This window comes from Lissotriton helveticus, chromosome 1_2 (genome assembly GCF_964261635.1).
Source record: "Lissotriton helveticus chromosome 1_2, aLisHel1.1, whole genome shotgun sequence".
Classification (NCBI taxonomy): domain Eukaryota; kingdom Metazoa; phylum Chordata; class Amphibia; order Caudata; family Salamandridae; genus Lissotriton; species Lissotriton helveticus.
Genome location: NC_136058.1, coordinates 81039183 through 81063983, shown reverse-complemented (window position 1 = coordinate 81063983; position 24801 = coordinate 81039183). Strand labels below are relative to the sequence as shown.

Below are 24801 nucleotides of genomic sequence, written 5' to 3'. Positions count from 1 at the left end.
CAATTGTGAGCAAACAAAATACATGAGGTAGTCAAAAGTGCACCACAGGAAATGAAAGTGACAAGTGTGCAGTTATAAGAGAAAACAGAGTATGATTAGAGGTATAGTCCTGCAATAAGTGCTAGACACTCAGGCTCAGGAACAAGCGTTACATGGTCAAGGTGGCACTTGTGCAAGTATCAAAGGTAGCCCGGAATACAGTACCACTGTGATCACAAAATTCTTAAGCACCCTGCAACACTGGGGATTTACAGGAATCCAAACACCAGCGTAAAGTACTCGAACAACAATAACGTCTGTCTTATAAATGTCACAAAAAAATGTTAATATTTCACTTCTGTTCTTGGATTTTCGTGAAAATACAACACATATTGCATTGCAAATGCTATAGGTGTCACATTTGTGAAAGTTAAAACTATTGGCATTGTAAATGACAAAGCTATTACTTTAGCTATTACTATAGCTATGTTCACAACCAACACATAAATAAAAAAAATGTAATTCGCAATACCAATGGCTCAAACTTTCCTAATGCGAGACCTATTGCATTGCAAATGCATGCTTGTTCTACTCAAGCGCCTGCCATGAAGTAATTGGCTCTAGCAGTAGGACTGTACACAAATAGTCTCTATACTCCAAGGAGTGTGTCTGAAGTTGCAGAAAAATACCTGCTTTGCCACGATGGAGTGTGCCCTGCATACTATCATGCTACACCAGCAGAGGGGCTGCTTCTAGAATCCTCTTTCATTAGTGTGTGGAGGGAGTAGAGGAACCAGTCTTCTGTATTAAATGACAAATATATTTGTTTTCCATGCGTACTCATAGTGCGTTTTTCAGGATGGCTCCGAAAGATAGTACATAGCTGCCAACTCACACTGCTGCACGCCTCACACTGCTGCTCGCCTCACACTGCTGCTCGCCTCACACTGCTGCACGCCACACACTGCTGCACGCCACACACTGCTGCACGCCACACACTGCTGCACGCCACACACTGCTGCACGCCACACACTGCTGCACGCCACACACTGCTGCACGCCACACACTGCTGCACGCCACACTGCTGCACACCTCACACTGCCGCACGCCTCACACTGCCGCACGCCTCACACTGCCGCACGCCTCACGCTGCTGCACGCCTCACGCTGCTGCACGTCTCACGCTGCTACACGCCTCACGCTGCTGCACGTCTCACGCTGCTGCAAGTCTCACGCTGCTGCAAGCCTCACGCTGCTGCAAGCCTCACGCTGCTGCACGCCTCACGCTGCTGCACGCCTCACGCTGCTGCACGCCTCACGCTGCTGCACGCCTCACGCTGCTGCACGCTGCACGCTGCTGCACGCCGCACGCTGCTGCACGCCACACGCTGCTGCACGCCTCACGCTGCTGCACGCCTCACGCTGCTGCACGCCTCACGCTGCTGCACGCCACACAACACCACCACATCACTCAGGGACACCACCACATCACTCAGGGACACCACCACATCACTCAGGGACACCACCACATCGCTCAGGGACACCACCACATCGTTCAGGGACACCACCACATTGCTCTGGGACACCACCACATCGCTCTGGGACACCACCACATCGCTCTGGGACACCACCACATCGCTCTGGGACACCACCACATCGCTCTGGGACACCACCACATCGCTCTGGGACACCACCACATCACTCTGGGACACCACCACATCACTCTGGGACACCACCACATCATCACTCAGCCCAACCACATCATCACTCAGCACCACAACAGCACTGTCCTTGCTTGCTACCAACAAGCATTGCCATAGCCAATAGGACTCGCATTAGGAAAGGGTAAGCTATTGGCTTTGTGAATAACAATGCTATTAATTTATATATTTTCCAAAGCCAACACATATTAAAAGAAATTGTCATTTACAATACCAATAGCACACACAAATGCTTGTTCCCTCTGTATGTGTTCTTGCTACAGTGACCTGCTTATGTTTTGCAAATGTGTTTTTAGCTGACCTTTCTTCTGTGTAGTGGGTTACTGCTTTGTATGTTCCTCTGGTCCTTTTCTTGTATAAAATAGGATAGCAAAGATTCAAGTAGTTGATTTACACTGGATGTTAAAAGTGGTAACAGCCGAAGGCTAAATTAAATAAAGAGCATATTTTTATTAGCTTCAACCCAAGCAGTTATGGAAATTGCAAGTAAGAACATGATCAATTTATTGAGGAATCAAAGTTCCTGTTTCTGCCTAATTTGATGATAAACCTGTTTTCTAGATCATGAAATGGATGATGAATCTGATGATGATGATGAATATATTCCATCTGAAGACTGGAAAAAGGTAATTTAACACTGTTTCACCTTTTAAACCGGCCACAGCATTGTAAATTCAGTTTTTTCGCAAAATAGTTTTATATTGCAGTTGTGGCAAAGTGGCCCCTTTTTTGGGTGGCCATTCCCAGTTTTTCACCTTTTTTTTAGTACTTGTTTGCTGGTAATCTTGGAATGTCTAACACTGCTGTCTAGTGCCCAATGTATGTGCCCGGCCCCCTACAGCATTTTGAAATTGGCTTAAAAACCTGATTGGCATATTTAACTTTCCTATAAGGCCGAAATACACCCATGGCTTAGAAAGAGAAAGGCCACATGTGGACTGCAGCACCTATTATGCCATCCACTACAGTGGCACTGAAAACATGACTCCAGACCTCCCTTTTAAATAGTAAGTCTCTCCTATATAGGCCTGTAGCCCGCAAGGCAGGGTGCTCGGCGATGCTTTTTGTCTCCAGTGGAGCTCAGGCCTCCTGTACGTCTTTCTGCTAATACCACTCTTGTCCAGAGTGCTCAAGAAGATCAGAAGCTAGCAAACCGGTTGACACTATACCTCTCCAAACTCGTACATCCATACCAGTCCGAATTCATGCTGGGCAGGATCACAGCCCTTACCGTACGTCGTCTCCATGGGGTACTGGGAAGAAGAAACACCATCCAGGAGGAGGCTATCATCCTCTCCTTGGATGCCCACATGGCCTTTGACACGATTGAATGGACCTTTCCTTTTGCAGTCCTGGAGAGTTTGGGGCTCTGCCCCAAATTCAGGTCCTGGGTCCGTCTCATGTACACAAAGCCACTTGCACAAGTAGTGGTCAACCCCAGACTATCCGCGATCTTTGCCCTTGGGCGAGGATCACAACACGGATGCCCCCTGTTGCCAATCCTCTACGCTGTTGTACTAGAACTTCTCGGCGGTGTGGGTGATATGGGTACTCTTTTGGACAGCAGACGGGGAGGACCGTATATAATTTTTTTCAGACAATATTCTACTGTACATTGCATCACCAACACGTTCCCTAACCAGAATAATGAAGGCTTTCACAAACTTCGGGAAATATTCTGGGTACGTGATAAATTGGAACAAATCAATATTATATATCCTTATTGGTCTGCCCCCAAGGATAACCAAGGGCTGTGAGGTTACTGTGGTGGCAGATGGCTTTCGCTATTTGGGTATCTTAATCACCGAACCCGGAGGAATTCATGAATAAGAACCTCCAGGAACCCTTGAGATGCCTATGAAGTGACGTCAAACATTGGCGATCCCTTCCATTAACGTTACTGGGGTGACCCGCACTCTTTAAGATGATGGCATTACCCAGATTTCTATATGCTCTCCAGAACAAGCCATTCCATATAACACAGATGTAGATGCTGAAGTACGTAACCTGCGTGGGATGGGAAACCGTCCCGCATAGCCACCAATAAATTAGTTACGGGACGGTACGATGGCGGTATAGCACTCCCACACATTCAAGTTTATTACTGGAGGAGTGTGGCTCACTGATTAGAGCGGCAGACCCTGATGCAGAGGTCTAGCCCGGGACCAGCGTTCAATTCCCGACGCGGCAGGGTCCTGAGCCCAAAATGTCCACGGACCCGATAATTCTCGCCTCGGTGCATATTCTAATCATGGGGTCCCACGCTGCAACTCTGGGCAATAGTTGCTTAATCTCCACTACGGCGGCCCACCTGCTGCGGGATGCCTGGCTTTCACCCTGGGGATACCCAGTAGGGGTTATCTCACAGGGAAAAGCCAGGACGGGTTCCCAAGGCAACCGCCTTGATGCCTTCGGGTGATACGTGCGCTATATAAGTCGCAATACATTTACATTTACATTTACATTACTGAGCTTCACAGCTCATAGTCCTCAACCACTGGACACACTGCCCTCAAGCTGACCCTGCATTTCGGATGGATAGTTACATCCTGGGTTAAGGGGGTGCCTTGCGGGCTTTATACGCCAAAGCAAACAATAAAAGCCAGTCGGGGCCCACAGCACAAATGGTTCACCTATGGCACACGGTACGCAAGAAGCTGGGCTGTCGTAACAAACGGACGCTGATTACCCCACTTTGGGAAACTGGGTAGATTGATTAGCTGTAAAGGATTCTAGAATTGGGATCTTATTGGAATCTCAATGGTAGGAGATCTCTGGGAGAAGGGGAAAGTGATCTAATTCGCAAAGCTGCAACAGCAACACAATATGGCCACAACTGAAACATTCCGCTATTTACAGATCAGGCATGCACTAATGGATGGCAGGGATCACTGCGGGCCCAACCCTCCCAGAAGCATCATAATTAGAGGACTGGCTGCTTACAGAAAGGATGGACCGTAAAGCAATCTCCCTAACTTACCAAAAAATAATTAATAATTTGCCAGATGTAAATGTAAATGTAGTTGAGCTTATATAGCGCACAGCTACCCACAGTGGGTTTCCAGGCGCTTGCTTAGGGAACCCTTCCTGGTATTCCCCTGTGAGATAGCAGGGTATCCACAAGGTGAAAGTCAGGCATCCCACCGCGAGGGGCCGTTGTGGAGATTAAGCAAGCTATTGCCCAGAGTCACAGAGTGTGAACCCGTGAGTCGAGGAGGCACCGGGGCGAGAATTATCGAGTCCGTGGAATTTTTAGCCCCACACCCGCCGAGGCGGGGAATTGAACCCTGGTCCAAGACCGATCTCAGCTTCCGGGTCTGCTGCCTCTAACCCCTGAGCCACACTTCTCCTGCATGGCCTCCGTGAAAGATGGCAAAAAGACTTGGGGGAACTAGATGACAATGACTGGCAGGAAGTGTTGCAATCCCCATGGGAGGTGGCTATACCCTCTAGATTGTGATTAGTACAACTCAAGGTGCTCCACAGAACCTACCTACCCAAGGAAAAATTAGTTAGAATGAGAAAAGGTGATTCCCCGCTCTGTTTGCGTCAGTGTGGAGGGACAGGCACATTTTATCATATCTTGTGGCACTGCCCCGAGATCAGGATCTACTGAAAGACAGTCATGCACACAATCACAAAGGTATGCGGGGCCCTTCTACCGCCGGAACCCAAAAGATGCTTTCTCAGTATGTGGGAGACCACAGACCTTAATCGTAAAAAACAAGACTGGGAGACACTAGGCATGATGATGGCAAAATGCAATATAGCTAAACACTGGGGAGCACAGACGAATGCTGCAACGATCTAAATTGGGCCATGGTAGCCGAGAAGGCAGTCTTTGTGAATGGGGGATGCCCCAAGAAGTGGAACAGGTATCGGGAGGATGGATTAGATACAGGGGAGGGATATGCACTCCGCCAATCCCTGGGCTTGTCGCAGGAGGAGATCTGAAGAATATACTAGGACAATTTTGCAATTAAGCCTCAAAAAACGACATATGAACAAAACATGGGATGGAAATAATTTTATTAAAGACATGTTGCTGAAATATTGCCACTACTGTATGAACTGTATTAATGCTTGTGCTGCTATCAATAAAAAGTAAAAAAAAAAAAAAAAAAAGCTCAGGAGCTACTGGGCCTTAGTCATTCTTGTGGCTTCGGACTGGGCACGGAGAGTCTATTTTCCTTAGCTTCTCCAACTGAGCATCAATCCTCCGATCAGGCTGAACCTTCAGAAGGATCTTCTGTTGCAGCAGCAGGGCATCGTCCTCCATCCGAACCTGTCAACTCTGCGCCTTCTTGAGTGGAGATAGAGCCCCAGCAGTTGAAAGCATTCGATCTTCCTCCCGAATTCTGTGATGTGATTTTGGCAGTCAGACATCCCTCCACCAAGAACGTGTACGCACTCCTGCCGATGGCACAAATTAGTAAAATATTGTACAGAGAGGTCAACTGACTTTCTTTCTACTTCCCTCTCAAGTTCTTCTATTTATTTTGACCCTTGTCCAGCTAGGCTCGGCTCTTGGCACTCTTAAGGGTTTTAAAGGGTACCTTTGGGCCTTGTCTGACTTCTTGAGGCTGTAAGACCAACCCTCTTTATTTCAATCTTTTGTAAACATACTTAAGAGGCTTGTACATATGAGTTGGCCTAACGGCTTGGCGGGTTGACGTTGAATCTGGGGAACTGGGTTCGAGCCTCAGCAATGACTCTGAACATCCTGTGATTCTGGGCGAATCACTTAATCTCCCCGTGCCTAACAAAAATGAATGTGTCCTCATGTAATGCAACTGGTGCTTGTAAAGTGCTCTGATACCCTATCCGGGTCAAATTTGCGCTATATAAAACTGTAAAATAAAATAAAAAATTAAAATCTGCCCCATTCATCATGCCTCAGTGGGGCCTTTATTTGGTTCTCACCTTCCTGATGTGCACTCCTTTCGAACCTCTGCACAACTGCCCCCTCCGGCTGCTTTCCATCAAAACTGCTGGTTTGGAAATAACCTCTGCCAGGAGGGTGAGAAAATTGCAGGCTGTCATCCAGGCCACCTTCCTGACCGTCTTCCCTTATAAGTTGGTGCTTCGCACTCGGGCCTTTTTCTTACCGAAAGTGGTAACACTATTCCACATGGGGCAATAAGTCACCTTACCCACTTTATATGTTGCTCCGCATCCCTCTAAAGAGGAGGAGCGGCTCCACTGTCTGGACCCAAAAAGAGTGTTGTCGTTCCACCTTTACCGCACTAAAAAGTACCGGGTGGACGACCAACTCTACGTGGGGTGCATTGGACCAATGAAAGGTTGTGTGGTGCAGAAGAGGATTATCTCGTGAGGAGTCATCCTCTGTATCAAATGTTGCTACCCTCTGGCCAAGAAATAGCCTCCTGAAGGATTAGGAGCTCATTCCACAAGAGCTAAGGCTGAGACTACAGCATTGCAACGTGGTGTTCCAGTCCTTGTTAGGCAGCAATGTGGGCGTCCCTGCGCACGTTCACTAAGCACTGCAGCCTGGACAGTCAAGTCTGCAGTGATGGCCTTTTTGGCCGCTCTGTCCTGCCGGACTTCCTGGTGCAAACTTATCTGCAGTCCCTCTTTTGTGGATGGTATTGCTTGAGTATCTCTTCTAAGGTAAGGAATCTGCAGCTCGATGTCTCTATCAGAGGACAAGTTACTTACCTTCGGTATGTGGCTACAGGGTCCCAAGAAGCTGCCAGAGGCATCTTGACCTGAACTGGACTTTGCTGTTGACCTGTGCCTGATGCCATAGGAGTTTCTAAGCACCCTTCCCGGAGGCCCGGGTGGGGGTCTTGGAAGTGTAGGTTTGTGGTTATTTTGGCACTAGAAAAAACGTTGAAAAAGGTTTTCCTCTAGAGCTCCTGCTGGAAAAAGTATCTAGCCCGCAGTTCCATAGTGTCATTTTGAATTTTAGCTTAATCCCTGTCAAGGCTCCCAGCACCTGTAGAATGAACAGCTAAGTCCCATTCTGCATTGGGACGGCACAATATTTCAGCAAGAAATCTCCATAGCCCCAGCTATACCAACCTGCTTCAAGTATCCAGCCTTTGGTTCTGTAGGAAAGAGCTCCTTTTTGGCATGGCCGCCTCCACTTTTTGCCTAGTACGTGATGTGATTTTGGCTGAAAGTTCACTGGGTTTCCTGCTACTCAGGTCCCTAGTGCCAAATCTCTTTCCCCAAACTGTACAATTGTTCCCCTAATTGGCAATGCCTTTAGTACCCTCTATAAGTCTCTAGTAAATGGTACCCCTGGTACCGAGGGCCTGAGGTACGAAAGAGGGTCCCCCAAGAGCTGTGGCACAAATTGTGCCACACTTAGGGGCCCCTCACCAAATTCCAAGCAGGTTGGCTATCGCAGGCTGCGTGTTTTGGTGCAGGCAATACTGAAAACATGACCTGACACACATCCCTGTGTGCCAGGGCCCCTAACACTGCCCGACAGCAGGCCTTACAGCCCTATGGCAGGGTTCTTGGTATTGCATGTGAGGGCATAGCTGCCCAAGCAGATATGCCCTTGTGCTGGGCAGTTCGATTACTGCCCGTGATAGTGGAAATGGAGCCATTTTAGAACATGTGCTGGGCACTGGTGAAAACGAGATCCGTAGCGACATGAAAGCTTCACTGAAAATAGGGGTGTCTGGTATGAAACATCTCGTATAGATAAACCCCGACTGATTCCAGTGTTGGATTTACCAATACATGATTACAGAGGACACGTTAGCAGTGCCCTTGCAAAACTACCTGTCTCTGGTGTGTCTGCTGACTGGTTTCTGCCAGCCTGTCACCTGAAACACTGGGAAAAAACAGAAAAATCTTCTGAGCTTCCCGTCTTGCTTCCAGACCCAACGGTGGAAAAAAGAATCCGAAGATGGCTACCACACACGTCGACCTCCAGGATACCGTCTGGCGTCACACAGGGGACGTACCTGGCACCAAATGGTGGTAGACCGCAACCAAAACAAGAAAAAAACCAGACCATTCCAGACCCAATGGCGGAATAATGCACATCATGTCAATCCGGAAAATTCTTCAAGATGCAAAACTACTCCTACTGGTAAGTAACCATTTCGTTCTGACCTCCCAGGGTGAGAGCCTTTTGCTCTCTGGAGACCCAGATTAAAAGACTGTCTGGGAAGAGGGTGTCGCACCCCCTCCCACCAAATGACCTGCTGGTTAGCCTTCCTAGGCTGGCACGCGTCAAAGAGCTTCTGCCTTTGAAATGTGAATCTGGCTCCCATTACAGGAGAGGAAGCCAACCTCCTTTGTCTAAAGTCCCTTTGGCACCTGGACAGACGGTAAGATTAGCAAGTCAGGTACACGTGCACCTCCAGTTTAGTACCACCCCATGGGTGGACTAAACTGAGGTGGACACAACTTTTGAGAAGTATCGATCTTTGTTGAATTCTGGGTTCTGCCCATTTTTCACAGGAAGTGATCATATAGGGGGCATAGTGACCCGAAGGGTCAGTAGCCCACTGGCTACTACACTTCCCTAACTCCCCTAAATTCAGTATTATGGGGAGCCCCTGGCACCAGAAGAACAGATCCTGACGACCTGAAGAAAGAAGATGGACAAGAAGAGTAGCGCAGCAAGAACAGAAGACCCAGCAACTGACTAGGCACCAACCCTGGTGGCCTGCCTGCTGGCTTGGCCCATTGCACCAAAAGTGTACTTGTCCTGCAGCTGCTAAGTCCCCAAAACCCGGGAGACCTGCCAGAGTTCACCTAGGATCCATGACCTCCAGAGGGACACCGGAACCGTCCACTGCATCCTGCAGACAGCAAAATAAGGACCAAGAGGTCTCCGGCACCGCTAAACCCTGACACTGCAAAATACCACTGCACCCGAGCCCCCCACCCCACGTCAAAGTGGCCCAAGTTGTCAGCTTGGCCCCTAATCCCTCAAGGTACCAAGTCCACTGTGGAGTCCACGTGAATTCTTCAACGTCGCCTAAAACCTCTGTTGCCAGCCCCCCCCCCAAGCACGAGTGTTGCCTGATGGAGAAACCCACCACCCCAAAGACCCTCTGCAATTAAATGCCCCGTTCCAAGGAGAAGAGGACCAAAGGTGTTCCCACATCCCCCCCAACATCGCAAGAACCAAATCCTCTCAGTCCCCTCCTGCAGCCTCTTTGCGACCCAGACGGATTCCTACTGGTTTGCATTGGGCACCCGACGCTGTTAGCACCACTGTACCTGGCTGCCCTAGTGCCCCTGGAGATGACCTCTTGGTGCTGCCTTGGAACTTGCCCTGTACACAACTTTGACCCAAGACACTGATCTCGTAAGCCACTGACAGGAATTGGAAACATGCATATTTTTTACCTTCTTAACATTGCAGACCTCAGATATTGCAAGTGTCACCTTTTTGAAGTATTTCTCTTTAAAAACGTACTTATCTGAACGATTTTTTTCTGATGCCTAAACATATATAAAGATTTATACTATGATTATAAATTGGTGTGGATTTCCTTCTTGTGTCATGTGTCTCATTTATTGAACATTGTGTGTATTTTCAGATGTCTTGCACACCTCTGCGATCAGCCTTGTAAGGGAACCCCTGGACTCTTTACATGATATATCTCAGTTTGATATATAAAGACCTAGCTTTCTACAGGTTCCATGGCGGTGGCTACAATTTCAGTTGCAGTCCGCTCAAGGAGGATTTTTACTCTCAAAGAGTTGCTGGGACTTAAAAAACCTTTTCAACTTTTTGACTTCCAGATTTTAGTAGGAACCAATCCACTTGGTGTGTCTGACCCAGTTTTCATCACAATCAGCCTGAAATTCCACTTTTGTGCTGGTCTACTGTGCCCTTTGACTTACATTGGATGCTTTATTTTTCTTTGAGCTATTTTCACGTATAGATTTAAAAATGCATGTGTACGGTTTCACTTTTTCAATTTGTGTTATTTTGGTTGTGTTTTACTCATAGGATTTGTCTCGATATTTTAACATCAGATGTGGAGTTTTATAATGTTTGTCTTGACTTTTTCTATTATATATGCACGCTTAAATACTTTACACATTCCTTTTGGTTTAAGCCTGACCAGTTTGTGTCACATTATCATGGATTGAGCACTTGTTTATTTTATTTAATTTGTGTGACAACTAGCTGGTATTGGCCTTATCCTTTGAGAAGGATACTTCTTCATCCCAAACTAAAAATCCACTTTCATACAGCAGTGTAATGATTTATGAAACAGGTCTAATTAATGGCTAGGAAACTCAAAATTTGTTTCCGTCTAGACAATGCATAAAACAAGAACTCCTGTGCTGCTTCGTAGTGTCCGAGTGGTCTCTATGGCCTTTTATTGTTAGATGTACAATGGTGATCCTCTTTCTAGAGAAAGTATGCAGCATTGCCAAGCACTTAATATGAACCCTATATTTTTGGCTTTCACTCCTGACCTTGACATTGTATAGAAAATATGAGGAACCTAGAGTTAGATGTTAAAATGTTTCACTGTTTCGTATTGCTGTTTAATACGGTATGGTAAGAACATTCTAAACTTATAAACCTATTCAAAGGTAACCACTTCTTTCTAAAATATTGGCTCTTTTTGTCTATCGAAACCAGGAAATCATGGTGGGCTCTATGTTTCAAGCTGAAATCCCAGTTGGAATGTGCAGATACAGAGAGACAGAAAAAGGTGAGTTTTTACTTGGAGCATTCAGTAGTCTGTGAATTGAAATATACATATGTATTGTTTACACTGTGCTTACATATATAACCTAATTCTATTGTTTCCTTCTAAGCTGTGCAGTCACTTACTCTTGTCTTATTATAGTTGTGTAACCAAAGCACATCAGCGACTATACCATTTTTTTGATGGACTCAAAACAAGTTTGTCATATTTATGTTTGTACAGCTATTCAAATGATAACAGCTTTAAACTTACAATCTAAAAAGGGGGGGGCGGTGTTGGATTGCATCACATGATGGTGGGCACCATATTTCAGCGCTCTCACACCCACTATCCTAAAACATCCTGGCATGGACCACACCCTGTGAGAGGACAATGGATTGCTGATGAGGAGGTGATTGAATAGAGGGCATAAGAGGACTGACTCAGGATGACATTCTTGCCCCCTGATTTTGGCCTGCAGAATACTGGCGTGGCCCACACCCAATATGGTGCCCAATTTAACACTAGTGGCCTGGTCGGTGTCCAAATTCCTAGACTGACTACTCTGAGCCAGATGAGAAGAGGTTGGTAGTGTGCAGGTACAGTGTGAAGCAGCTGGAGGGCCTAGGTGGGGGCATGCTGGTGTTATGGTGGTGTGAGAGAAGACCCTGCCCTCGTTCAAGATGGGGGCTCTGAGTTGGAGTAGCCAGAAGAGGCCGACGGGCAAGCTTGTTCCTTAGTGATTAGAGGAGGCTGGCTCCTTATATGGTATGCCCACTAGGTGGGTATAACATGCACAGAGTCCAGGTGTTCCCCCGAAAGTGTACAGGGCTTAATGTAAAACCCAAAGTGCTCTATTAGTGGTAGTGTGGGCGAGCAGCCTTAGGCGTAACAGAGTAGTGTAAGTCATTTATTGCACAACATTGACCAAGACACACAACTCAACAAGCATTGGAAATGCAATAGGTCTCGCAATAACCCGAGTCTGAACTATTAGCATTGTAAATGATAATGCCCTTTATTTTTGCGTTCTGGTTTTTGGAACATAAATAAAAGGCTTTGTCATTTACAAGGCCTATAGCTTAAATTTGCGTTAAAACGAGACCTATTGCATTGCAATGGTGGTGGTGCTGCTGAGTTTTCTCTGAATCTGCACCCACAATCTGCACTCTGAATCTGCACTCTGAATCTGCACTCTGAATCTGCAATCTTGCGTGTGTGAGTGGCGTTGCGTGTGTGAGTGGCGTTGCGTGTGTGAGTGGCGTTGCGTGTGTGAGTGGCGTTGCGTGTGTGAGTGGCGTTGCGTGTGTGAGTGGCGTTGCGTGTGTGAGTGGCGTTGCGTGTGTGAGTGGCGTTGTGTGTGTGAGTGGCGTTGCGTGTGTGAGTGGCGTTGCGTGTGTGAGTGGCGTTGCGTGTGTGAGGCGTTGCATGTGTGTGGCGTTGCGTGTGTGAGTGGCGTTGCGTGTGTGAGGCGTTGCATGTGTGTGGCGTTGCGTGGGTGAGTGGCGTTGCGTGGGTGTGAGTGGCGTTGCGTGGGTGAGTGTGGCGTTGCGTGTGTGAGTGTGGCGTTGCGTGTGTGAGTGGCGTTGCGTGTGTGAGTGGCGTTGCGTGTGTGAGTGGCGTTGCGTGTGTGAGTGGCGTTGCGTGTGTGAGTGGCGTTGCGTGTGTGAGTGGCGTTGCGTGTGTGAGTGGTGTTGCGTGGGTGAGGGGCGTTGCGTGGGTGAGGGGCGTTGCGTGGGTGAGGGGCGTTGCGTGGGTGAGGGGCGTTGCGTGGGTGAGGGGCGTTGCGTGGATGAGTGGGGTTGCGTGGATGAGTGGGGTTGCGTGGATGAGTTGCGCTGCGTGCGTGAGTGGCGTTGCTTGGGTGAGTTGCGTGGGTGGGTGAGTGTGGTGTTGCGTGGATGATAGTGGGCTTGCGTGGGTGTGAGTGGCGTTGCGTGTCTGTATGTGTTGCTGTGTGGGTGAAAGTGGCACAGAGCCTTTGATGTGGCCTGGCGCAGGAGAAATGCTGCTGCTGCTAATTAAATACAAGAGCGGCCGGGAAACACAAGTACGGCCGGCCACATAATTAGGGGAGGAGAAGCCGCACAGCACACGCTGGGAGAAGCCCTCTGATGTGCTGTGCGGCCGCGATGCGTGCTCTGTGCTGGGGGAGGGCCATTAGCCTGAACTCGCGGCAAGATCAAACGAAGGGTGGGAGGGACATTGAGGAACAGATGGCCATGAAAGTGTATGGGCCAAAAGCGCGTGCCTGTGGCCACGTGCACTCGAAGAAAACGCCACGAAAAAATGCGGTGGTTTGACAATCAGTTTGAGCACTTGAATTCTCGCCATTTCCCATTCCTTCGGAATGGTAAAGGACGAGACCTAAAAAGGAGATCCTCACCAATTTTAGAAAAATATACATTGTATTTTAATACCAAGATCTTCACAATAAGGCAAGTATGTTTTTAAATAATAATACTTTTTACTTTTCAAAAGTCAACACTTGAAATATTTTTGAAGGATTATTATCCTATAGGGAAAACAGTAATGCGCTTTAACAGGTAAGTACCACACTTACAAATCCAGTCTTCGGACCCAAAGGTCAGCATGGGTCAGAAGAGTACCAAAACGGCACAACCAGTGACACAGGGGTGGCGGGGTGGAGAGTTCAAAGTCTGAGTTCGACCCAGTGCTTGTCATTGGAGGCTGGGGGTGCCTGGTGCCACGCATCTTGCAGGTAAGTGGGTTGGTTGTAGGGGCCAAGCTTTGGAGGTTAGCACAAGCACGGGAGGGCCACAAAGCAGCACCAACCATACACCACCAGCGGCGGAGGGACGGATGGGTGCAAGGTGCAAAATCAGCGTCAGGTGCCCAATGCTTTTCAATTGAGTTTCTTTTTTTAACAAACAGGCTGCAGGCATTACACCGGAGGTTGCAAGAGAGAGACCAATGGTAGCAGATGTAAGTAGAGCTGTAGGGGGTTGTAGGGGCACAGTTTGTTCAGCTCACCACGTCCCAGCGCCTTTTGGTGCAGGGGTGCCTTTCGACATCAGTCTTCGTACCGGAGCCATTAGCGGTGAGAGGGAGCCTCTGGATTAAGTCTGCAGGCTTCGTCGTGGAGGTCAGAAGCGGTCAGCCAACACTGGACTTGGGGTCAGGATCGCTGGGGAGACTTTACTGCCCAGGATTCAGACTCTGGCTGTGGACGTCACATGCAGAGTGGGCAGGGATCGGTTTTCCTGCTGGATCCGGAGCCCTTGGAGTTGTTTTCTTCTGGACATATCCGCTGTCCACAGGAGATTGGAGTCTATTTCTAAGGCAACAGTCCTCCCAGGGTTTTCAGAGGTCGCTGGCTGCAAGACAGAAAGAAGGTTCGCAGAAGCTGGAGACAGGCCGGTAGGACTGGGGCCAAGGCAGTTGTTGTTTTGAGTCTTCTCTGCGGTCAATCAATCGTGTTTGTTAAGCACTACTGCTCACCCGTGAGGGTCTCAAGGCACTGGTAGGAGGGAGGGGGTTCGCAGTTTCCATTCCGTCAAGGAGGCGTATGTCTGTCTTGTTCCTAGGTCGTCGCAGATCTAGTTTCTAGGTCTTGGGGCGCCACCTAAATAATAAATGTTGGGGCGTTTCAGGAGAGTAACAGGTGGGGCCAATGGGCACCTTACCTGGGGTGACTACATCTCCTATTATGCCACTCATCTGGGAGAGGGCATAGACCTAGCCCTGATTAGAGGGGCCCTCCATCCTCAAGATGAAACGTGGACTGAAAGATGTGCTTTATCTCGCCTCCTCCACTTGGGGGTGGGCTTGGTAGAGGTGGGCAAACCTATTCTCCTGAGTTTTCCCACCCAAAGTGGGGGTGTAAACCGGGGCTGCCATCTGTTGCTAGCAGCAGACGATGGGGGCCATATTACAGAGGTGGCAGGCCCTTGGAGCACTGGCCCGTCCTGTGGGAGGAGGTGTGACAACTCTTCCCAGCATGCGCATTGTTTCTGGTCCCAAAGAGCAGAGGCTCTCCACTCAGGGGTCCAGAAACATGTCTGGTGGTAGCTGGCTTCCTACAACTGGTAAGAGACCACACCAGGGTTGGTAGGTTTTAAGGGGGCATCTATGATATGCCCTCAGAGTACATGGTACAATAAATCTCACACTGGCATCAGTGTGGATTTATTGTGAGGAGTATTTTGGTACTGAACACGCCTTTGTTCAGTGAAGCCATCATGGTGCTGTGGAACCAGAATTGTTGGGTTTCCCACCCATGTACTCTCTATGGCTTCACTGGCACTTACAGTATTAAGGAATGGACCCTTAAATTGTAGGAGCCTATGTGCTCATGCAGATCAGCCCTCATCTGTGGTATAGTGCACCCTGCCTTAGGGTTGTGAGGCCTGCTAGCGGGGTGACTTACCTATACCTTCAGACCATAGGTCTTCAAACAGCATCCCTCCAGGGTTGTTTTGAGGCGCCAGTCATCTCTCAGCCCGGGCTGCTGCAGCCCCAGCTGCTGGGGGATTGGCTGAGAGTGTCTGGAATCACAGTTCTTTAAAGGCCAGAGGCGCAACGATTTCGGAGGTGGTGGGGAGTGGGAGGGGGGCTAAATCTTCCAGCAATAGGAAGAGTGGAGATTCAGGTCCTCTAAGAAGGGGATGAAAACAAAGTCTCATTAACGCGTAAATGGTCTTTTAAAGACCTGTGAAGTACTCGGGTGCAGCTCCAAACTGTCTAGCTGTCTCAGCCAGGACTTGGGAATTACACCATCAGTGTTGCCTATGGAGCCTGGCAAATGAGAGAAGAGTAGAGCCGGGAGTTGCAATTCTTTCACTTTGGTTTAAGGTCAACATCGAATTACAGTGCAGTGAAGAACGGGCTCGGTTACAGGTAATTTTTGTGCATGAGATGCAATGTACTTCAGCATGTTTTAAACCCGCACACCGCTGATTTTTATGTTTTTTCAGCGTATAGTTCAGAAGTTGGTTGTTACATCGAGCTGCCCCCAGCAGTTTGACATTGCTATCACTGCTCCACTCGTAAGTCATTTTTAGGTCTCGCCTCTCAATGCGCATGCGCATTGAGCGAGACTATAGGGGTTTAAACAAGGTTTACCTAGACTGGCGATTTGATGCTGTGCCCGTGCGCTTTTAGGTCAACGCGCAAGCGCATTGACCTAAAATGCGCATGCACATCATCAAATCGCCATCTGTTCCCCAGCAGCACTCCTCCCACTCCTTTGAAGTGAAGCTTAGCTTCACTTCAAAGGCCCCTTCACACCCTCATCGCTGCTCTCCCCACTCCGCCGCATGTCGCATTTCTCCTCCCCCCTCCCCACAGCAATGTCCTCCGTCTTGTTTCCCTTTGCTGTTTTATCTAGCATAAACTCGATACAGAGGTGGGCACTTTACATAAGCATCAGTTACATTACAGGAAGGCACATTCAGCCACATATAAGCTTGGCATGCATTCCTTACATTCTACAGAGATAGACTTTGGAAAGTGAGTGTAGGTATGTTATGCAAGTATGTCTCATGTAGTTGCACGGTTTATACATTACAACGGGAGCATGAACTTGTGGTCAGGTATAAATTGCATGCATAGTCTTGTATTTTTTTTGTTTATTTACAAAGACATTATTAGTCTGTTCAGATCCCTGCAATCTGCAGGGCTTGCTTTGCAACCACGCCGCCACCGAGGAATGCTTGTTTCTTCTACTAGTTTGTTTGACTCGAATGTTTCTTAAAACCGGGCACGATGTAGCGCCATCTGGTGGTCAAGTTGATGCTCCACGTGTTTTACTCGTACCTGTTTTCTACAAGATTTTTGCTCGTCATAAATCCGATTTGCTTCTTCTACAATCAAATTCACCCGATTACTTTGGCAGCGTGTAGTTTAATAACGTAAGCGCCCATTGCCATATTAGAAAGGATTGCACTTCAAAGGGAAGGCTATTGACAGAGTAGGTAGCCACCACATCCACCACCAACAAGTCCACGACAACCACCACCGTGTCCACCACCACCACATCCACCACCACTACGTCCACCACCACCACATCCACCGCCACCACATCCACCGCCACCACATCCACCATCACCTCCACATCCACCATCACCTCCACATCCACCGCCACATCCACCGCCACATCCACCATCACATCCACCGCCACATCCACCGCCACATCCACCACACCCACCACCACCACATCCACCACCACCACAACCCCATCCACCACCGCATCCACCACCGCATCCACCATCACCACATCCACCGCATCCACCACCACCACCACATCCACCATCACCACCACATCCACCATCACCTCCACATCCTCCGCCACATCAACCACCACATCCACCACATGCACCACCACCGCATCCACCACCACCACATCCACCACCACCACATCCACCACCACCGCATCCACCACCCCCACATCCACCACCACATCCACCATCACTTCCACCACATCCACCACCACTTCCACCACCACTTCCACCACCACTTCCACCACCACCGCATCCACCACCACTTCCACCACCGCATTCACCACCACCACCACATCCACCGCATCCACCACCACATCCACCATCACCTCCACATCCACCATGACATCCACCACCACATCCACCGCATCCACCACCATCACCGCATCCACCACCATCACCGCATCCACCACCATCACCGCATCCACCACCACCGCATCCACCACCACCACATCCACCACATCCACCACCACATCCACCATCACCTCCACATCCACCATGACATCCACCGCCACATCCACCACCACATCCACCACCACCGCATCCACCACCACATCCACCACACCCACCACCACCACATCCACATCCACCACCACTTCCACCACCACATCCACCACCACCACATCCACCACCACCACATCCACCACCACCACATCCACCACATGCACCACCACATCCACCACGTGCACCACCACATCCACCACCACATCCACCTCCACATCCACATCCACCTCCACATCCACCTCCACCACCACCTCCACCACCACATCCACCACCACATCCACCACCACATCCACCACCACATCCACCATCGCATCCACCATCGCATCCACCACCACTTCCACCACCGCATCCACATCCACCACCACCACCACATCCACCGCATCCACATCCACCGCATCCACATCCACCGCATCCACCACCACATCTACCACCACATCTACCACCACATCTACCACCACATCTACCACCACATCCATCACCTCCATATCCACCGCCTCATCCACCACCACATCCACCACATGCACCACCACATCATCCACCACCGCATCCACCACACCCACCACATCCACAACCACCACATCCACCACCACATCCACCGCATCCACCACCACCACATCCACATCCACCACCACTTCCACCACCACATCCACCACGTCCACCACATGCACCACCACCGCATCCACCACCACATCCACCATCACCACCACATCCACCACCACCACCACCACATCCACCATCACCTCCACATCCACCATCACCTCCACATCCACCATCACCTCCACATCCACCAGCACCTCCACATCCACCAGCACATCCACCGCCACATCCACCGCCACATCCACCGCCACATCCACCGCCACATCCACCACATCCACCACACCCACCACCACATCCACCACCACCACATCCACCACCACCACATTCACCACCACTACATTCACCACCCCATCCACCACCGCATCCACCACCGCATCCACCATCACCACATCCACCACCACCGCATCCACCACCACATCCACCACCACATCCACATCCACCACCACATCCACCATCACCGCCACATGCACCGCCACATCCACCACCACCACATTCACCACCACCACATCCACCACATGCACCACCACCGCATCCACCACCACATCCACAACACCCACCACCACCACATCCATCACCACATCCACTGCATCCACCACCACCACATCCACCACTTCCACCACCACTTCCACCACCACATCCACCACATCCACATCCACCATCACCTCCACATCCACCGCCACATCCACCACCACATCCACCGCCACATCCACCGCACCCACCACCACCTCATCCACCACACCCACCACCACTACATCCACCACCACTACATCCACCACCACTACATCCACCACCACCCCATCCACCACCCCATCCACCACCACATCCACCACCACCTCCACATCCACTGCCACATCCACCACCACATCCACTGCCACATCCACCACCACATCCACCACCACCACATCCACCGCATCCACCACCACCACCACATCCTCCACATCCACCATGACATCCACCGCCACATCCACCACAACCACATCCACCACATGCACCACCACCGCATCCACCACCGCATCCACCACTGCATCCACCACTGCATCCACCACCACATCCACCACCACATCCACCACCACATCCACCACCACCACATCCACCGCATCCACATACACCACATCCACCACCACATCCCCACATCCACCACCACATCCAACACATCCACCACCACTTCCACCACCACCGCATGCACCTCCACCACCACATCCGCACCCACCACCACCACCGCATCCACCACCACCGCATCCACCATCACCACATCCACCACCACCGCATCCACCACCACCACCACATCCACCACCACCACATCCACCACCACCACATCCACCACCACCACCTCATCCACCACCTCATCCACCACCTCATCCACCACATCCACCACCACATCCACCGCCACATCCACCGCCACATCCACCGCCACATCCACCACCTCATCCACCACCTCATCCACATCCACCACCACATCCACCCCCACATCCACCACCATCACCACCACATCCACCATCACCACCACATCCACCATCACCACCACCACCACCATATCCCCCAGATCCACCACCACCACATCTATATGTATGTGTGTGTGTGTAGGTGCAAATGCAATGTTCTTGGATTTTCGTCACAATAAAATACACTGAACATAATCTTCACAAAAGTTATTTACAAACGTTTAAGCTATTGCCATTATAAATTACAATACATTTTATTTAAGTATTAATTATTTACAAAATTAAAAGGCATTGTTATTTGTAATATCAATACATCTAAGTCACGTAAATACAACACACATTGCATTACAAATGCTATAGGTGTCACATTTGCGAAAGTTAAAACTATTGACATTGTAACTGACAAAGCTATTAATTTTGCTATTTTCAAAACCAACACATAAATAAAAAGTGTCATTTACAATACCAATCGCTCAAACTTTCCTAATGCGAGACCTATTGCATTTCCAATGCTTGTTTCAGGTTATTTTTGATCCATAACTGAAATAAGGTGCCAACGGTGACACACACGTGGATTTCATATTTTTTCCACAGATTAATTTTTTCCTGTAGTTGTGTAGCCTACATTTTTTACTTGAGTTTCACCATTTGTTACAGCCCTCCAGTAAGGTGTTAAGTGAGGTGCACGCAGGTTTTGTGCAGGTTTGCATGCAGTCTCAGTGGCTTATAAGTTACGTGTTCACAGGGTTTTAGATAGAGGGCATGCTCGCTGCTTCTTTTCACAAAATCACAGTTCTACTTTCTTGGTATTGCCTTGGGTTAAATACATACAGGGTCTGTGCTGGCACTCCTGGACATGTTAAACGATGCATCTTCAAGAATTTAAATGATATCAGCATTCAGTATAGGGTAAGTTTATGTATGTTTCTTTATTCCTACAGTGTCCCCTGAAGAAGGGATTTGAGTTTAATCCCGAAATGCATTGGGCATGGCTTTGTAACTTCGGAACACTACTGAAGTCATACTATTGAAGTTTTTTATTTTGTACAGCATCTAGTTAAATGCAATAATCTTATTTTGCACATGTTGACAATTTTTATTTAAATGAACAACATAAAAAAACATTTCTGTGATGCTGGAATAAGTACTTTCAGATAAATGTGAAGTTTAAATTGAGTTGATTAGCACTGGTGATTTCATTGTTGATTAAGAATGTGAAATATAAATACATTAATCCACCCTGTGCATCCAGCACACTGGTGGTTTTCCACCAGAATTTTGTTCAGCCGGGGCTGACACACACGACGGGTGGGTTTGGGGGGCAGGGGGTTGGGAGCGCTGAAGCCCTTTGAACCCTATGGGCGTTGCGCACCTGATGTGAAGGCAATTGTATCCCCAGGTCTTAGTCAGAAGCCCCTTTATGGGCGGCACCCTTCTCTGGTCAAAATACACCACTGGGTCCAGCAGCTACCTCATCCCTCTGGTCTTCGCAACTGCAACTAGTCAACAGAGTATGCCTTTGTTCTGGATTTTTCTTAACTCTGATCCACACTTTGAGTAGCTGCATGCTTTACAAATACGCAATAATATAACACTTTAGGGACCCGCCTGCATCCACTGGGTGTGTCCGAACTGCGACCCTTTGCAGGTCCAAACTGGTCAGACAGGCGGTCCTGTATGTTTAAGGCCTTTTGACATGGCTGCCGCCACAGATTCAGATACTGTCAATTCACACATGATAAAGTCCGTGTCCATAACATATTTTACTGTTGTCTTGTCTCCGTACCTATGCTCTTCAGCCATGTCTGTTTGGATGTGATTGACAAAGGAGGACTACGGATTATCAGTGTTCAGCATGCAATCAGACCCCACGGCCCAAGCTGCTGTTGAAACTTGCAGGGAGGGCTGAGATTGAAACTGGACAGCTCACAGGGGAGAGTGCCCACTGGAGCTCTCCTCAATCCATGTGACGTCTAAAACCGGAAGCGGTCCCTTCTGCTGCAACATGTGCCGAAGCGATCAGTGTTAGGGTTAGCCCTGGCTGGGAGCCTTAGCCCCCCCCAAAGTTCAGGTCTAGTTGCGCCCCATGTTGCATCCCACGTCGGAAGTGTGTTTCACTGCAAGGAGTTTACAATGGTTGTATCCTTCCTGAAGATTCCATTCTCTGGCAGGTAAGAGTGAAGAGCTTTTTGTATTATTTTTTTAAAGCCTCGGTCCTTTCCCCTTCGTCCCAATACTAGTGGGAACGTTAGATGTTTCAAGGAGGAGCGGATTTGGCATTAATGTCAGAGGTGCTGACTTTGGTTCTGGGGGACCCGGCTCAACATCTTGTGATCCTGGGCAAAATCACTTAATTTACCAGTGACTTACGAAAAAGGAATTTGACCTTGATTAAAGTCACTGGTGCTTGTTTAACATGTTCCAATCCCTAGAGCTGAGTCCACACACCTAATATAACAAATATTGTCAGGTATGCCTATCATCTGTCCTCGCTACTTTGTAGACCAAATTTGAATGTTTTCTTGTGCAGCTATTTCTGAAGCTTTGGAAGGCGATCTTCTTTATAAGCCAACTCTGCCAACACATTGACTCTTGATGCTGCTAGAGAATAAAGATGTATATATCCTCTTGAATCACTTATATCACATGTATATGATGTAAATGTCTCCCGGGCCTTCTGTGGCTGGCCTCCTACTGACATGGCAACACCTGGCCATACTCCACATAATCATGGATTTTTTAATTGTGTCAGAAAGCATGTTTTTGTGGAACTTCTTTTTCTGATATCTTGTTTAGGGGCAAGGATGAGGCACAACAGCCAGAGCTGATGACTGTAGAGCTGGGAAACCAGGTTCAATTCTTGATGTCTGTTCAACATCCTGTGATTCTGAGCAAATCACCAAATCTCCCTGTGCTTACAAAAAATGAATGTGTGCTTGTGTAATATAAAAGATGCTCCTGTAAAGCTCTCCAATACCTTTGGGTCATGTTCGCGCTATATAAAACTGAAAAAAATATATTACAACATTTTGTGAGCACTCCTGTTTCCAGGCACTGCTCAAGACTGGGAGTGGAGCACAACCTAAGGATGGCAGAAGCAAGAATCCATCCACACATTGTCTCTGGAGAAAAACATGCACTCCCACACCTGTGTTGTGGGAGTGTTTTTGCTAATCTATCCTAAATGTTGTTTTATGTGAAAAATAAAGCACCAATCAAATATTTTATGCTAATTTTTTGCTTTTTAGAATAAGCACATGCACTACAAAAACTTCAGTTTACTAAACACTCTGACTTTATTTAATATTATTTGCCCTTTACAACCTGGGCTCTGTAGGAGGGAATGGCCATCAATGATGCAGAGTACCAGCTTCCAGAACTTTTTTTATCAGGTGGTGGTGGCGGTGGGGGGGCTCGACTTGTAAAAAGGTTTTGATGGTGGGGCTCGGCCGACAAAAATTTGAAGACCTCTGCTTCAGACATGACTGGCTGGCATGGCATGGCTCCTATGCCATGTCGAGTTTGTCATTTTCTACCTCACACAGGGGCATGCTAGCTGCAAGGACAGTGGCATGTCCGAGTGAGGGGGTTCCCAGGGGACCTTCTTCAGCTCCCAGGAGTAATACCCATCTTATCAGAAGGATCAATCCAGACCCTTGGATGTGAGGGTCATTCATCATCTTTTTGGTGACTTCATTTCTACCCTTTGCCCACTTTTTGGAGTGTTTTTGACCGCTTCACTTATGGTAAGGGACTAGGCAAGTTAGTCTTGCAACTGCTGCAAAGAGCATAAGCGGAGCAGAAAAAGGGAGGGGTATTCTAGTGATGGTTACGTAAGGTGCTGTCTGAAAGTAACGCATTGCCATCTTTATAGACAAAGATAGCAGCTATTGCGAAATCTACAAGCATAGAAGACTTTAGCATACGTTTTAGCGTAAGTACTGATTTTTGTTTTCACTGTTGCTTTCACACCAATGTCCACAGACCAGGTACCTCAATTTGACGCTGTTTTGGTGACCAAGGCAACTAAGTGTATTGTAAAGGATGATTGATCCTGTGTTCTTGAGCTCACTGCATTGTATCACATATCACTGCATAAAACAATTTTTTCAGTCTATGGAGCTTTCTCTACATTAATTTAATCTAGAGCTACAGTCTTTAACCCCTTCAGTGCTCCCGTAGGCCGTTGGCTGTCGCGAGCACTACCTGGGTGGTGCTGCGAACGGCCAACGCGGCCCCACCCACTCCTTAGAGCGGCCGCACTGCGCCGAAATAACGGCTGCGGTAAACCGGGTTAAGCGGTGCAAAAACAGAACCTGGGAACATGAGCACACAGAATGGCGTGATGAAGATGGGAGGGATCCAAAACCAAAGGAGGCATCTTAAAAGTTAACAGAATTCCTTTTAATGTTAACTTGTGTACTGCTTGGTGGAAAGTGAAAACTTACAAAAATTGTAGGAATCCCCTGCCACTAAATTAAAAAAAAGTCTAAGGTCTCTGGGACCAGCTCTGAACCACCATCAAGAAGAAACCATTTAGTGCAAGACACCTGGAGTGATAGAAGCTGCTACTAAAACTTCTAACCATGGAGAGGCCTGATAAATCCTCAGTCCAACTGGCCTCCATGAACCCCCTTTTCCTAGTGTATACTTTCAAGGCTGCAGTCCTAACA

General features: G+C 48.5%; 1 protein-coding gene across 5 annotated transcripts in view; it reads left to right on the top strand.

The window, feature by feature from the left end:
- The window catches only part of MIER1 (MIER1 transcriptional regulator), a 399774-nt gene that overhangs the window by 256159 nt on the left and 118814 nt on the right, over positions 1-24801 (top strand). For all 5 annotated transcript variants that reach the window (XM_078668904.1, XM_078668900.1, XM_078668926.1 and 2 more), the window contains 2 exons: positions 2261-2325; positions 11298-11370. In XM_078668904.1, coding sequence (XP_078525030.1) covers positions 2261-2325; positions 11298-11370 — 138 coding nt within the window. The remainder of the gene's footprint in view (positions 1-2260; positions 2326-11297; positions 11371-24801) is intronic.